The sequence below is a fragment of the Montipora capricornis genome, chromosome 9 (genome assembly GCF_036669925.1).
Source record: "Montipora capricornis isolate CH-2021 chromosome 9, ASM3666992v2, whole genome shotgun sequence".
Taxonomy (NCBI): Eukaryota; Metazoa; Cnidaria; class Anthozoa; order Scleractinia; family Acroporidae; genus Montipora; species Montipora capricornis.
The window spans coordinates 45,011,342-45,028,841 of record NC_090891.1 but is presented as its reverse complement, the minus strand read 5'-3'; the positions used below and the strand labels follow the sequence as shown (position 1 = coordinate 45,028,841).

The 17,500-nt window shown below is 38.9% G+C and overlaps 2 protein-coding genes across 2 annotated transcripts in view; both read right to left on the bottom strand.

Moving 5' to 3' along the window:
- Positions 1-12,765, bottom strand: part of LOC138015320 (phosphoribosylformylglycinamidine synthase-like) — a 19,265-nt gene extending 6,500 nt beyond the window's left edge. Inside the window, exons 1-7 of the mRNA XM_068862313.1 lie at positions 11,890-12,765; positions 8,954-9,081; positions 8,575-8,703; positions 7,706-7,966; positions 5,842-6,072; positions 2,081-2,293; positions 1,056-1,204 (exon numbers count right to left, since the gene is read on the bottom strand). Of these exons, the coding sequence (XP_068718414.1) occupies positions 1,056-1,204; positions 2,081-2,293; positions 5,842-6,072; positions 7,706-7,966; positions 8,575-8,703; positions 8,954-9,081; positions 11,890-12,746 (1,968 nt within the window). The 5' untranslated portion in view covers positions 12,747-12,765. The remainder of the gene's footprint in view (positions 1-1,055; positions 1,205-2,080; positions 2,294-5,841; positions 6,073-7,705; positions 7,967-8,574; positions 8,704-8,953; positions 9,082-11,889) is intronic.
- Positions 12,766-14,655: 1,890 nt separating this feature from the next.
- LOC138016427 (GH3 domain-containing protein-like) overlaps positions 14,656-17,500 on the bottom strand; it is a 9,562-nt gene continuing 6,717 nt past the window's right edge. Inside the window, exons 5-7 of the mRNA XM_068863568.1 lie at positions 16,687-16,889; positions 15,463-15,864; positions 14,656-15,130 (exon numbers count right to left, since the gene is read on the bottom strand). Of these exons, the coding sequence (XP_068719669.1) occupies positions 14,915-15,130; positions 15,463-15,864; positions 16,687-16,889 (821 nt within the window). The 3' untranslated portion in view covers positions 14,656-14,914. The remainder of the gene's footprint in view (positions 15,131-15,462; positions 15,865-16,686; positions 16,890-17,500) is intronic.

Here is a 17,500-nt window from a genome sequence, read left to right as displayed (position 1 = left end):
CACCTCATTCCCTGTGGTTTTGGACAAGGCAACCTGTGTGCGAGTCAATTAAGGCAGTTGGAAGATGACGCAAAAAAGTCATGACGCCTTTTGCGTCACAATTTTTTTTTGTCTGTAACATAATCCAGGCAAAGTAAAACAACTAAAAGTCACAAGTTTGCAGCTGTTACATAATAATGTAGGTGTTGTGATTTAAGGACGGTGCCTACTAATTCAAAGGTATTTTTGCGCGGTTTACTGAATATGCGGGAAAAGCAGATCTTAGCAAGTATTATTGAAATCCAAAAAGAAAATTGGGGGTAACCAGTCATTTTTCGAAGATAATTAATCAACAATATTTGTAAAAAGTTCTAAAATACAAAGCAATGTAAGGCATTCTTTTCCAAATTGAAGCTCAATTGTCTCTGAAAAATGCATGGTTACCCCCAATTTTCTTTTTGGATACCAAGATCACTTGCAAAGTTCTGCTTTCTCTGCATAGTTTTGAACTGCACAAAAATATCCCTGTATTAATAAGCACTAGCAATAGGAAATCAGAATATCTCGAGATGCGCAGAATTGTATGCACAATAACAATAGTGGGCACCGTCCTTAAACCAGTTTTGATTTTTCTTTGTTTTGGATTAACATAATGAATAATTATTATTAAAAACTGGATCATGCATCTCTAGTGTTTCAATTGGCTTAGCCATAATGGTATAATTTTTATAAGCTATTATACCATGCTCTACAAATACATGTATCCGTAACTGCACACATCAGTTTTCTTGTACTTAAAAAATAAAGTAGGGAAGATTTTATCCATAATTTGTGACCGTTATTGATAAAACAACTTATTCCACTCGCGCTTGTTGAATAATTATGAAAATGATTATAGCTAACTTGGTGCTAAGCACCTTTCTATCATCTCATATCCAATATGTGCTCATGGAATAATATTGTTAGTTAGACATTTAGAAAAATCAAAATTGAACTTGTTTGAAAATTTAAACCAAGAAAAATTTAGAACCACAACACAAACAGGAGCCCTTCAATAAAATAATATTATTTTTTACCTTTTGTGGCATTTTGCCCAACACAACTTCAAGTTCCAAGTCCACAGGTTGAGTTATTCGCTGTCGCTTGTTTGGCACACCGTTTTCCTCTAGCAGCAGACCATTACTCGAGGACACAGTATCATCTTCCAACACAATTTTTCCATCACCTGCAGGGCAATCGTTGAGAACAAGAAGAGTTGGTACCAATGTACACAAACAGATTTGACTGAAAATGACCTGGTGATCTCCTAACATGCATCAAAATTCTCTTTTCTATAGTCTTAACAATCACCTTGCCCTTTACACCTTTTTATGGCATATAATAATAATGTTCTTGTCCTCTAAAATGAAAAACAAATGGAGGGTGGGGGGGGAAAGGGGGCATACTGCACTTGCCTATTTTCAATGTCACCCAGGTTCAAACCCTGGATGATAAAGCATACTGGTATGAGATGACTTTGTCCTCTTCTCTTTTCCAAGAGACAATTTTTACAGGTTTTCCCATTAACACCTGCGCAACATTTTTATGATTAGATTTGATTCAAGTTGATTTTTATCATTTTCAATACTTAATAGCTTGAGTCTCTCACTTACGAGTACAGGGCCCGGTTGTTCGAAAGCCAATTAACTAAACCAGGATTAGCGTAAACTTTGGTTTCACTTTTTCAAGTTTTGAGAAAGAGTTTCTTCAATTTGCTAATCAATTTTTGTTTTTCAAGACTGACTGACTTCTTCTCAGGTATAATTTAACAACAGTGTCGATCGACAGGAAGGGTTGAGAGACTGGGCCTACAGTTCATAGACCTTATCCGAGAAGACTTCAAAGTCTACTGGTAACCATTTGTGGATGTAACTACAATGGCAGTGCATTTCTCCTCAGTTATTTTTCTTAATTAAAGAACTGAGTGTTGGTCTGACTGGGGTTTTCAACCTGCAATCTTCTGCTCAACCAACTGAGCCACTGGTTGTCAGTTGATGGATGGAAAAAGTACATGTAACAGGGGTTACAAATTTGATCTCAATAATTATGTGTACTGACTCACCTGTGATCTGGCCAACAAAGGACACTGGCACTTTTTCTCTGTCACAAATGCTTTGCAAGACATGCCTGTTTTCCTCGTGTACCAATAAAGCATTACTTTCCTGATACTCTGCACCCCACAGCTCAAGCACAGAAATAGTTGGATCACCAAGGATAAAATCTTTGACATGAATAATGGCTCCAGCAGGCTCTGATATCTCTTTCAAAACATTCCCTGAGAGAGCAAAATAATATTTAGTTGAATTATAATGAATATTATTAATAATTTATTAATTATGCCTTTGTAAATGACTCGAACAAGCTCATCTTGCTGCCAAGTTGAGATTTAAGTGTATGTAAGCTGTAACAGAACCGCAATGATGAAAACCAGAAGGTTCTAGGGAAACCACCAAGCTTAATATTGGAAGCAAAAGGATCAAATGCTACAGAGTATTCATCATTCAAAACAACCAGGGCTTCCTTCCACAAACACAAGTAAGAACAATAAATATAAATTAATTATTATCATTGTACTAGTCTTGTCAGTAAACTTGAGATACAGGTCTTATATACTCAATGTTTAAAGTGCTACTATGATCAGATTTTAGGTTTATCGTGTAGAATTCCAGGAAAGATTGCAAAACGGTGTTTACAGTGTTTACAGTTATGAGCTTTTTGTGGATTCGGTCGAAGCAACTGTCCAGTCACAGCATTATTTGTTCAGGGCACGCAATGATTTGTCACTAACCAACGACAACGCGGGATCGCTCTGTTTCTAAAACAACAATAAATAACATGATCTCTTTCCCTTTTTTTATTTCGTTATTTCATATACAGGGGAAAAACAACCACAACCTAAATGTATTTTAGCCAAACAGGCGCAGCCGCGAAAAATCGTAAAAATATTGAATTTGCATAAACTGCGATTCCTGGGTTTACACAAAAGTAAATTGCACCACTTTGCCTGCCGCGCTTTACCGCTGTCAGAGCAGAAGTATCAACTCTTTTTTAAAACTATAACCGAGAAATGCCAAACTCCGCATTCCAAATTCGATGCTATTTTTTGAGTAAGAATCGAAATTCGTGGGGTCCCTGGCCGTCACATGCAAAGTCACGGATGTTACATTCGAAATCATGTGGAACGGCCTTTGAACTGATTGTTTTGTACGAGAAAAAATAATTTTCTGAGAGGTTTCGTAAACTGTAACCACCAGCATATTAAAATTTTTAGCTGCCTTATCTGCTAGAAATACAGTAAGCTAGAGTGCCTGGCCGGGCGATTGGGTAATTTTTCTCACTCACCTGAAGCCAAATGTTAGTCGCCTCAGGCAACTGGGCGCTGTTAGAGCACAGCCTTGTTACCAATTGGAAATACCGGGGTATTTCCCTTGGTTAACCATTGACACCAAAGCTGCCCTGGACCGCCTCCATTCACGAGTAAAATCGTCTGGCGTTACACGGATCAACGGGTCAATGGGTTAAGGAGATATTAAGTTAGAAAAATGTGTAAAATGTGCAAATGAGATAACTGATGACGTCATTCACTCAACCCAAGATAACATCAAGTACACTGTATATAAATAGAGCTATCTCAGTCAATATGCAGCAGAGACCATTGAAACTTGGTAGGCTAATAGTTTTATAGGCAACACACCTACGAGTATATAGAGATTGGTTCCCATGGCAGCTCACTCTTTTCCAGTCCCCTCCAACCCAATTTCAATATTTTTGGACACTAACTCTACCTAACATTGATATACTTGCAGGATCATGCAGATGAGGCACCATGGCAAATATCAAAAGAGAACGCCAAAGGTGGCCAGCAAAGCTGTTCATATCAGGGAGGTCTGGAACCCAGTATGTTGCCATGGCAACAAAACTGGTATGCTCATACTCATATTGTGGAGCACATCTACTAGAATCTTACTGCAAAGAATCAAGCATTTCCAAAACAAACTGGCTGAGATATCTTTTTTCATCATATTTGATAAAATTCAGTCAACTGAGTATATGACATCATCGTTTGGCTATTTTGCATAATTATTTTAAAAACGTGAATATCTCTGGAACAAAAAGAGATATTTGAAAATAGATAACAGCATTTTTCTTCTCATACAGACTATATTTTTATATCTTAAAAAGGCTTAGATAGGAAAGATGCAAATTTTATCACAGTAGCAATAATATTTAACACCGAAGTGGAGGTGGCTAGTGGTGGATATTTACTGAGCTGCGAAGCGGCGAGGTAAATATCCAACGCTAGCCACCGACACTGAGGTGAATAGTTGTTTTAGTTTATACTAAAACAGTAAGATAATATACAGCACAAAAAATTAATTTGGATGTTTTCTTCGCTTGTCATGGATGCAAATCAGGACGCCATTTTTCCCCCGAGTTGCTCAGAGGTAAATAGCACAGGATATTCAGAGTTTGACGGGCCAATCAGCGCCCGCATTCAACGCTATCCACTGTTTTAGTATATAGTAATATTTAATATAACTTGTTTAAGAACAAAGACCTGGCCAAACAGAACATCAAATGCAACCAACCATGTTTTGATGCTTTACCTAACCGCATACAACATCTTTAAACAGATTTTATCAAGGGATGTATAAATATGGTGGAATGCAAAGTTCAACAACTGTAAATGAAGACAATGTGTAAAGCCCATAATGTTAGTTGAAGTGTTACAACATGCAAGAAAAAGCAGAAAACAAGAAAGATTCAGAGCTTTGTAAGGAGTTTGAAACAGAAATGACATTTTCAATATAATATCATTCACAAACTGACAAGAAATGATCTCGGTTGTTGGAAACATAATATTATGGATAGGCTGATCCAGCTCCTTGCGTGAGTTTTATTTTCTTTAAGCTTTGCTGCTGCATTTCTTGAGTATTATTTTCTCAAAGATCAACTTTGGTATTCTCTTTGCTGGCCATCTTAATGTGACTAGGAGTACACAACAATAATATATTCATAGATACAAACAAAGTACATTGTATACACTAAGCATGCATGAGTGCGTCAAACATGACTTTCTTTTCTGCACCTGTCCAAACAAGAAAAACATTGCTTAGCAAAAACGAGAAGAAAATAAACGTTTTTATCATCACATTTGACCGATTTAAACTCTTACCCAGCACAATAGAACATGTTTGAAATCCAAAGGTGGCCAAAATGGAAAAATTAAGAATGTTTACCACACAACAATTTAAACCCTTTCCTTCGAAGAATGGCAATTATAGACTTTACTGTCACAATGTAACTATTTACATCACATGATTTACTTGTCATAGGAGGTAGGTTCTGGGGTTGAAAGGCTTAAAGTATACCAGTACCTTAAAAGAACCTCCACTCCTACTACAGAATAAGCTCAAACTGAAGAAAACAATGTTTCCAAACAAATTTGTTCAAAAATTGTTTTTAAAAAAGTGTTTGTATCAATTTTAATTTCCAGGTCGCTGCCATCTTGAAAAAGTGTGATGTCTTACAGTTGCCCTATTGTCCTAACACTAAGAGCCTTTGTCCAATGACAACAGGGCAACTGTTATACGCCAAAGTTATTCAAGATGGCTTTCCTCCAAAAAGTTGAAAACAAAAATAGGTGATTCCAAAACTTATTTAATTTGGATACAAATGCTTCTTTGAAAAAAAATTACACTGATTTGACTGTACAGGTTATCTCTTGTGATTTAAAGTTATTTTTTTTGTTGACGTGAAGGTTCCCTTTAAAGCAAAAGATTTCCTGTTTTTGGACAGGTTTAATGTTAGATGCTTTCTCACCATTGCCTCCTGCTCCCTGGTCGTGAATGCTGCATATTGGATTCTTTGAACCCATTTCAATGCAGGCCCTAATGGCTCGGTTCAGCTTCTGCTCCATTTCTGCATCCCCCCGTTGAACTGCTCCAAAGTCCAGCTCTGACTCGTTATCTCCCTGAACCTGGATAGAAGAGGCTGCACCTCCACCAACACCAATTCGATACACAGGCCCACCAACCTTGACTACTGACATGCCTTCAAGAAAAGACATGAATGAACTAGAGCAACTATACCACAGGCACCACATCTTGATGTTACAATAATAATAATAATAATAATAATAATAATAATAATAATAATAATAATAATAATAATAATAATAATTATTATTATTATTATTATTATTATTATTATATACTAAAACAGTGGATAGCGTTGAACGCGGTAGCTGTTTGGCTACTCAAACTCTGGATATCCTTTGCCATTCACCTCTGAGCAATTTGCATGGGATTTGGACCCGAAAATGTTGTAACCTTTGCATGAGTAAATGAGTTAAAATCATCTTTTTGTTCTATATTATCTCACTGTTTTGGTATATACTAAAACAACTATTCACCTCAGTGTCAGTGGCTAGTGGTGGATATTAATTTTACCTCGCCGCTTTGCAGCTCGGTAAATATCCGCCACTAGCCACCTCCACTTCGGTGAATAGTTCCCAATTATTGGTAAAAGAACTATTATTATCAAGGCCGCTGCCTAAGAAAATTTTAAAGGGGCCGTCAGAGCTAAATGCTGAGAACTTAGGAGCCCAACATATGAAGTGAAAGGTGTTGCTGTGAAAAATTAAGGCACCCAGAGCTATTCATTGGGAGCCCCAGGCTACTGGGCTCCTGTTAGGCAACAGCCTTGATTATTAGTAGAAGATGGGAATGGTTCACTCTACATTCATTTATTATTTAATAGTGTATTATCCTTTGTTGTTGTAGCAACTTAGATGAATGATAATAATAATTTTATTACCATTGCAATATTTATGTATTATGACAATAACAATGAACTTTATTTATAATATTATTATAAGTGTCAACTGTATTGGTGGGGCACTAATTTACAGAAATCAAATCAACTCATATCACATCATAAGTTGGTTTTTGAGGAGAGGGGAAAACCAGAATAACCAGAGAAAAATCTCTCGGAGCAGAGTAAAGAACGAAAAAACCCAACCCATAATTATTATAATTATATGATGTCAAGTCTGGGAATCGAACCTGGGCCACCTTGCCGCATCCTCCCGATCTGTTTTAAATTTTAAACTTGACAAGTATCATGTTCTCTTATATCAAGCTATAGCTGTTGTTGACTAAAAACACATTATTTTGTTGTATTGGAAATACTCAAGCCTTGTGAAAAGTGGTCATCATGACCAATTCCAATTTTTATATTCCATTAGTTCGAACTAATATACAAAAACTTTCAATCCGCTTCCAAGGCCCTAAATTTTTCAATTCTCTTGACAGTCAAATTAAGTCATGTGGATCTGCCGCTCAGTTTTGCAAAAACCTTAAAAGATTTCTTCTTTATCGTTAGTAGCATCAAATTCTTCGAAGTATTTACGCTTTTGTATTTTTGCGGATAAATGTGTGTGTGTGCACTCTTTCGTCTTTTTAATAATATATTGTATTACGTCCCAGTGCTATCTTAAACTTAATTTCTTAGTCTAATTTGAGGAAGCCCATAGCTCCATAAGCTCTTATAGTTTCTTTATGGGCTTCCTCGCCTTTTATTACAATTTTTTTGTATTTTCTTGTATTAAATCGGATACATTATATGTAATCATGGCAAATAAAACCTTGAAACCTTGAATACAGTGTACATGTGATATTCTCACCTTTTGCTGGCTCAAGTTTAATGACTCCTTCATCATCAATCATTCCAATTCCACCACTGAACATTATTGGCTTCACCCATTCACGCCGTTCCCCGCTTGGCAACATCATTCCAAAAGATCGGACAAATCCAGCAAGAACAGGTTCTCCAAACTTATTTCCATAATCTGAAGCCCCATTGCTTGCTTCTACAGCGATCTCTAAAGGCGGAGCCATGTTGTTTGGATACACAAACTTGCTATCTTCCCATGGAAGCTCATAACCTATTAGAAATTTTATATTTCATCGGCAAAGCAACGAAGTTTCATTTATTTCAACAATCATAAATTATTTGCATTTCCAGTCTGTCACTTGTGGAAATAGAATTAGAAGGGGAACACACACGCAGACTGACAGACCTTGATTGAGTTAAATCTTTCATTAGAAGCCTAGGCTGCAATCAGTCTCTCTTTTGCTTGAAAATCTGCTGAAAGAACTGATTGAACAAGGTGATATGCTAGTCGCAAAGCTGTGAGCCATGAGAAGCATGGGTGTAGGAGGAAGACTGAAAAGGCTGCGCCCGCACTTCTCACGACTTTGCCACTTGCATATCGCCTTGCTCAATCAGTTGTTTTGCGTTCTTGGCATATTTTCAAGCAAAGAGAGACTTCTTGCAGTCTATTAGAAGCCTAAATTCTCACAAAGCCTCTCCAATGTGCTACCACGTTTCGACTCAGTCACTATCAATGAATCAGGAAACTATGTTCCCTACTTCCTCCAGAAGGATCTTCAATAATTATAACAATTAATTTATCTTTAATTCAGTCATTACCACATTAATTTTACAGCGACTTCTGTGGAAGCAAAAGTGTTAACTTAATGAATAAAATACCTGGAATGTGAAGATTTCCAAAGCAGTAGCCAGCAGTACCAGCAACAACATGTGCTCCCCTGCCAGCAGCCTGTACATCTCTTATACGTCCTCCAGTTCCTGTTGTTGCTCCCGGAAATGGTGCCACGCCTAACAGTCAAGAGGAAGGGTTTGATGTCAACTCAAAAGATTAACTATCGAAACGTATAACAACAAGGTTTATGTTTGGGCTTTTTTTTTTCAAAAGTTAATTCAGGTAAATGAACTGAGGAGTGCTTGTTAGTACAGTGCATGTGTATTAGAGGGGAAGATCCCCTAGCGAGAGAATGGAGCCCTTTTAATACCTACATGTGTAGTTTCAGTTGAAACTACCCTGCCATGCTACAGTGTTGGGGATTACCTGTTGGAAAATTATGGGTTTCAGCTGTGAAGATGATGTGCCTTGTGCAGTTTTGCTTTAATTGAAATTTGGCAGCTTCTCCATGGTTTTCCGGCAATAGTAGGGAAACTTCATAACCCTTTATAGCACTAAAATTTAAAAAGAACGAATCTTTTAGTCATGTGAAACACTTGAAAACATGCACTATACACGTTTTATAGGGGTTAATATTCCCCTTCTTTTGTTTGAATTTGCCAAGCATGGCTGATTACCCAACATGGCAATTAAATAAGTAATTTAACATCTTAATAACTTCTTACTAACCTTGCGCGAGGGCCGTACTGGGGAATTTTGGCCCGAGGTCGTGGCAGTATGGACCGAACGCAGCGAGGTCCGTACATAAACGGCCGAGGGCCAATATTCCCCTGTACGGCTCGAGCTAGCTCAGTTAGTAAGTAGTTTATTATGTGGCTTTTTAATTACCTTTTGCTTTGTTTTTGCAATCCCGTAATCGGCCCGTGGGCATTACGGGAGAATAATGCCCTACAATTCAGTCACAATTAGCCAATCAAAGCGCATGTTATATCGGCTACAAACACAAGCCATATAATAACGAGCCTTGTTCACCCACTTTACATTGCGCGCCCACATTACTTCAGTCGCCATTTTCAGGGCCCACGAAATTCTGAATTCTGACTGTGTAAAGTAATCTTTTTTCCATTGGAGATCATTATTATGGGGTGTACATATAAGAGAAGAGTACCGAAATTGTGAATTCCTCGCTTAACGGCTGGAACGATCAGAACTAATGAATTATCATTCCTGGAAAATGAGGAAATAACTTCTTGGACTACAATGTAAGGAATCACGAATTCTGTTCAAATATTGTTGTGCGTATCTTCCGCTCACACTGGCGGCACTGAGCAAAGAGGCAAGGCAAGTCTTCGACAACATTTGAATACTGCTCTCCATTACAATCAGTAAAAAGCCTTTATCCATTGCTGTTCATTTCATTTTCTCGCTGATAATAAAAATTATGTTTTGTGGAAGCAAGCTTGTGTGTGAGATTTTGATTCTTGGTCTGGAAAAGTTGAAAACTATAGAGGTCAGAAGGTCAGTTTGTGTTTATTTAGAGGAAGAAGAAATTGTTGTTGGATTCAACACCCGTTTGAGGACTTGGTAAACTTCAAAAGGAAGAAATTCTAGGAACTTGGAATGAGAGCATTTCATCTGATGCTACAACTGTGTATTGCACGTGACACAGTGAAACTATATTTAGTCTACTAGTCGAATTTTTACAGTGTATGCAAATTACGAATGCCAGAAACAGCTTATTTCACAAGGAAACTGAACATTCCCATTCCTCACAACGGAGAAATGATTGAGTTCCTTAAATTTCAAGGTAAGCTGTTATTTCGGATTTTTGTAGTCGAATGATTTCATTTTGTCAAACAAATATGTCTAGCTTGAAGAGTTAAGTTTTGAATTCTGATGTGTTGCGTGACATGATCTGAGCTGTTTTTTAGGCGAGACAATCGGCGACACTTTCGATCTTCCGCCAGTGATAATAGAACATTCCAGTTGAAGTTCAGTTTGTTGCATGCTTTCCAAGCAAATGTGAAGCATTAGTTTGCTTATTGTAAGCGAAATGACAGAGAATCCAACGATGAAGTATGTTAAATTTTTGCTTTGTACGACCCTGTTGACATTAATTCCGGGCACGGTTCTTGTTTTGCACGTAACTTGTCTGTTTTGCAAATCATGCAACTTTTTCGGAGTAAATTTAAAATTAACGTGTTGAACATGAAACTTGAATGTATTCAGTTGCTTGATTATTATTAACACATTGGCCATGGCGAGGTCACAGCCACACCGGCTGACGATGAACTGTGTATCGACCACTTACATGTGTTTACTCTTTTGTTTCTATATTACACCTCACATGTTATTAAAATAAATGATGCTATTTTACGAAAAATTGAGATTCAGTTCTATTATTTTTTTTGCTGTGGAGATAGATCTAGATAATTTATCAACCGGAGCCAACAGTTCCTAGAGCATACGGATTCCTCGAGACGTTTTCAGATGTGATCAATGGAGCTTTGACAGCCCATACATTTTGATCAATGAATCAACTGGTGTTTAACAGTTTCAAAGAAATTGATCATTTTAAGTACATATTCATGGGGAGGGACAAGACTGTATTTTTGTGCAATTTAGAAATCTGAAAGGGTACGGCAGCAGCAATTAAGAGGCAATAGATTGAATTAATTCTTGAATATTAATTAGCTGGACCCCCAAATTTGAAAACCTGGATACATCTCTGTATCAATATGATTGGTTCGTATGATTGGTAATACCGAGAAGACGCATGATTGCGAAATTGCCATAGGTCCCTTTCGTAATAACAATTTGACATGTTTGACTGCATGAAAGTGAGATTCAAGTCCAAGGTAACCAGAGGTTTTTCTCTTCTCCCTGCTTGGTGAATTGTCTTCACCGCTTTGCAGTTCTCTCTCAGCTACAGAAAAACCTCTGAGACCATTGTGACAATAATAATTATTATTGCCCCATCATACCACTGGGACCAAAATTGTCAAAAGAGTGCAACTGTAGTAAACGAGTTGATAAATTTTTACCGAAATGAATCCATGAAGAGATGTATTTGTTATTCTGATGGTGACTCAAGGATATTTGGAAAACATGCAAGTGTTCCTTTATCAGAGTCAAACCTACGACCTTCAGATAACTAATTTGGCTGTTCTTATATGTAGGTTCAACTCGTGAAAAAGAGCATGTGGGTTTTTTTCAGAGCATTCCTGTGTCACAATCTAAAAAGATAAATTATTTCTTACCATGGATAAAATTTCACCAAGTCCTTCAACATAATTGCAAATCACAATGGTCTTGCATAATGCAAAAAGACCAATCTGTTTGATATTTCTAGCCATGCATACCTGCTGTTGTCGCTAAATTTAATAACACTATTATCATTGCTTGTTTCCTGTGTTCTCATCACCATCTTCATCAGAGAATCTTTTAGTTCATATCCATCAACTACTAATCTTCCTTTGAAGAACCAATGGCGTGAATGCTCGCTGTTTGACTGTGCCAAATCAAAGCACTCTACGCTGGTTGGGTTTCTGAAAACCCTCTCTTTGAATAACTTGGTATAATAGTCTAGATCCCAATTGTCAAATGCCAAACCAAGATGTCGGTTAACTTTCTCCAATGCTGGGCGACCTTCATTTAATACATCCACCTCATAACATTCTTCTGTTTGTACGTTGATCTCAAAACTCGTTAACGGCTTTTCATAACGACACTCCGTCATTCTATCGTGTAGTTTTGCAGCAAACGTATTTTCGTCCTCCTTCGTGACTTGACTGGAATCATCTTTAGGGCTCAATTGAATCAAATAGCGACAAGATCTCTCGATTCGATCAATGCATTCCAACCCTATGGAGTGACAAATCGATACGGCATTCGTTGACCAAGCGGTTGAAAAATTAAGTCTTGGACCGATTTCTATCAAGACATTGCCGCAATTGTCTGTTTCTGTGACTTCATCCAAGAACGAAGTTTGACGGACGAGTTCTTTCCCGAAAGAATCGTTCAACAGCCACATCAAGTTCTCAAGTTCATCAGAGTTCAGGCAATTTCCTCGCACACTGATATTATAGCATATTTCAGTCGATAGGTCACTCACTGTGAAACGAGAAGACACTGATTTCAGCTTGGACAAAGTAACACTGTGTCGTCCTGGCGACAATCCAGGGAAACTATAAAATCGAAGAATGTTGCACTCCGCCATTTTGTCCCACCAACGTGGAACAAGTGAATACACGTGACTTGTTTGAAATTTCACGACTCCCGCCAAGTACTATTTCGGTCCAGTCCTCCCCTTCACACATGAGCCCTCCGAGGAGGGAATCCCGAATCCAGCAAAATCGGTAACGCAGGGCGTGGAATCCGGAATCCATTGTATGGAATGCAGAATCCAGTTCTATGGAATCCGGAACCCACGACTCGGGATCCGGAATCCCATGTGCTGGGATCTGGAATTCGAGGACCACCTGGATTCCTTTACATTGAGCGAGGGATACATCTTACTATTAACTTACTTCATTCCCTCGGATCGTGCAGCAAGTTACGAGATCTTGGTTTTCCAATTCAATTTCTTTCCCTAGAGTGCGAAATAAAATGAACTGGAAAAAAAAAGGTCTAACTTACAGTGAAGCCCTCGAATTCGGTTAATAAGATTGGTCCGAAAAATTGCAGTTTGAATAGGAAAGATATCATTAGCGTCACCTATCGTCATTAATTTGCCAACCAGAGCCTCATTGGTTGTTGAAATAAAGGGTCTTTTGCTCCTGTGGTCAGCACATTTGAATAACAAAAGCAATGTTTGTGAAGAGATTTCTGCCCTATAACTGGCAAAGCATCCGAAAAGTACTAAAAAAGCTCAAGGAAATCCAAGTTCAGCGTCCGACTCACAATCTCGTCAACTTTATTTCCTAACTAATAATGATAATACAATACAATACAATACATACTTAATTGACCGCTCCCCAAGGGGCTTTTCAGGGCCAATGAAACACAACGAAACGACAGAACATAACAACAACAACAACAACAACAACAACTGTCATATCAGGTGAGACCTTGTAGGAGCTGCGAGGCTACCGCATGAATCCCAACTGGCCGGAGGCAAACCAGTTGGCTATTTACAAGTGCAGCTGGGAAGTTGAACCAGGGACTACCAGGATCAAATTCAACGAGTGGTCAGAGCGGGTCTTGAACACGGGATCTTACGAAAAAACTAAACTGGCATAAAGTGGTAGCCAGGCCTTCGATTATAATTGAAAATTATGAGCACGGAAATTAACGCTGCACTTTATTAATGTCGAGGAAAATAACGCTCAACATAATTAGCGCGAATTAACCCGAATTTCATGGAGCGTTAATTTCCTATCATAAGGTAGTTCACACGCAAGAGTTTTTGCAGCTCAATGGTTTGAGCATTCGACTTCAGAGGCTTCAGAAGTCGGAGGTTCGATTCTTGCCTGAGATTCTAATTTCCTTTCGGGCAATGCCAAGCAACCGGCCTTCTTTCTAACCATCACCAGCAACTGGGACGTTAAAGCTGAAAAGCGCTTGATACTGTCTAGAGTCACATCTGCGTATCCATATGTTAGCAGTTGTCCTAATATATTATTTCGAAAAGCCGTTTAGCTATCCGAAAAAGACCATGTTCTAATGTTTTACAAACTGAGGATGGTGCTCCATGCACCTTCCAGAACTCAGTGATCAAGTCGAGAGAAAATGTTCTTGGAGATAAAGGTATAGTCTACTTACGAGCCAAGCTTATCTCGGTTTCTGTAGCACGAAGCAACTATAGGAGTATTTCTACTCCCCCCTGGATGGGATGCTAGTCCAACGCAGGGTTACCCCCAGCATTAAACTCGCCGGTAGCCATTTATACACCTGGGTGGAGAGAGGCACCGTGAGAGTAAAGTGTATTGCCCAAGAACAAAACGCAATGTCCCCGGCCAGGGCCCGAACCCGGACCACTCGATCCGGAGTAAAGCTTACTGACCATGAGGCCATCGCGTCTCCCACAAAAGTCCTTGGAAATGATTCAGAAAATCCATGCCAAACTGTTAGAAAACTTGGCTACGCGAATGTTCCAATGTTTACGTACAACTGAAACTAAACCAGTGCTCATTAAAAAGCTTTTTAATGAAGGAAAATGTCGACAAAGGTATCATTGGAAGGTATGACATCATTGTTCATTCATTTGCGCGATCAGTGCCTCGGTGCACAACTCGCAAAATTACAGCTGTAGAGGTAATACCTAAGGTCATTTATTTTCGCGTATTTACAAGGTACAACCCTCATTTTAAGTATTGTTATAGTTCAAATTTAGAAAACCAAACTACGGCTAGTTTCTCGTTTTGCACATGCAATGAACGGAAAAGACTAAATGTATTTTAAAAGAACGTTCAGGGCTTCTTTACTCTTAACAACACGCGGTATCTTAATCTGATTGGTCGCTGCAGGGTTGACACGAAGAAGATGCGCTCTGAGTTCCCTGAATGTTCCTTCTTTGACAGTGAACAACTGAAGACCTGATATGCTGCCTTTCCGCCGAAAAGATTCATACACATAGCTGATCTCGCACAGGGCATTGTCAAGCTACAACGAAAACACAAAAATAATTCTGTGAGAAAACATGAACCTTTCTTTGTCTTTACAGTGATTGGCCCCTGCTTTAACCAATCAGTAAGAGCGTAAACAACTCAGAGAACCAATCAAATATTCGCTACCAATATTCTCAGTTTTCACAGAATGTCACCGCTGCCTCGATGGTGCCCTAACCTAATCCTCCGAAATGGAATCTCTTCTAATGCAATCGTTTCCCTTCATTTCGGTAAAAACGCAACATGGCCGCGGATTACACGAGTTAAAAACCAAGAATATGCAGTCAAATTGAGCGCCAGGAAACATGAAATCCAAACCAGATTTACCTTAGTTTGGATTTCCTTTCTCTCCTCCTCCTCCAGCCCTCCTTCACTCAACTCCAAAAATACCACATAAAACGGAGCCACACTCTTTTCGTCATCTCCAAACAGTCTGCTCTCTTCATCAAACATAATGCTTTCCGCGCATGTGTAATCAACCAAACGAAACCGCTGTCCAAGGTCACTGAGCACGGATGTAAGTGCATCGTACAAGACTCGTTCCGAGGTTTTCTCTGCCCTGACGTTCAAGATTTGTCCCTGACGATACTGATATTCGATCACAGGGCAGTTGTTATGGAAACGAACAATCTTGACAACGTCACCAATTCTGTAACGATACAAGCCACTCAGATTCGTTACCACCAGTTCATAGAGTTTCCCCACTTCCGCGTTTTCAGGGAAGACAGTCTAATAAAATAAACGCGGAGAGAGATACATTGATCATTATGCAACTTACACATTTACACGCATCGATTCCAAATGTCCCACCCTACTCACCCAAGAAAAATTCTCCCACTTTTTCTGAACATTTTACTGGCGGATCAAGATCGCTTTACGGAAATCGATTTATCTCTTGTCGGCCTGACCTATTATCACATGAAATTGATGGCTTTTGACAGAGCAAAAACACGAACAAATTCAGAAGGGAGTGCCAAACGAGCCGCAAGTCATGAATCGATCCAAATTTTTACTTGAAAACAAAAAAATCGTTTGTTTTAAGGAAATCTCCTTTTTGTAGGATGAAAACGAGCCAAAAGCAAAGGCAGAAACCGTGCGCACATGCCTTCGAAAATGCTTCTTGAAAATGTTGGGTTTTCTCACAATAAGACCACTTTTTCTTCCACCCTTACACGAGGGATCCGCGCAAAGGGCAATGGAAGATTCTACCCGTAGATCTGAGGCAGACGATACCACGTAAGGAAAATCCCGAGCGTGCCAGAAGAGAGAATGATACAGTCAGTCATAAGAGGAAATGGGCAGGGCTTGTTACCCTGTCTAAAGACAACAGATGGTCACTGAGGTGCACAGAGGGGCGTCGGCTTGGCAAGGAAAAAGGGGTGTTGGATGACCAGCGAGACGTTGGGGTGAAGGCATTTTTGAAATGCCTGGAGCTTCAACCTGGAATAGATTAGCCAAAGACGTACCGTGAAAACCGCCAAGTCACCGTGAGTCCTTCCCGATTCAGATTCACCCAAAACTTTTATTCGATGTGGAGTGCTTTATACCTACCGATGGTTGTTCTTTACTGCTTTCCTCCAAAGGAATAAATTCAAAAAACATGGCACTAGGAACCAGGATGTAGAAGGTATGATCATCCTTTGGCCACAAATTGATCCCTATCAAACCCTCAGTTGCTGCGTAAATCGGCGAATACATGGGTACATCGCTTAAGTACTTTGCCTTGAGTTTGGAAGCATACAGTTCAGAAGATCCTTTCAGAAAGAACAGAAAAAAAGACAAATTTCCAATTTTCTTTTAAGGTGTACATACCCGGTTGGACCAACATGTTTCGCAAGGGTTGGAAAATCAAAAGGTCCGTGTGTAGAACAAAGTGGTAGCGGAGTTTGCCATTGAAATTTTTACAAACCAACCAAAGCCAAGAGGAATATTTTGGTCCAGAACTTTGAGCAGCCGAATATACGACGCGAAAAAATCTCTCTTCCAAAGGATCTTTTTTTAACCTTCGGTTCTCCCAATTCATTTCGGTAAGAGGGCAGAGTAATCGAAGTGGAATAATGATGAAAAGGTTTAAAAACTTGAACTTGCAGTTTTATTCATATGATAACCAAAGGTTTGGAATACGCACTGATCGCGCAAATTAATGGGAAATTGCAATCGCGCGACCAATGGTTAGATTGAACATTTGCTTTACTAACAAGGGAGATAAATTCGAAATATTTCTAACTGTTTCTTCGACTCTGAGTACGTACTTGTTATCTTTGATTAGCACGTGTGAAATCTTGTCGGATAGCTTATTTATATCATGCTGAGGTGAGGTCCCATGATTTATGAGTCAAATGGTCAATGAGTCAATGACATTCAC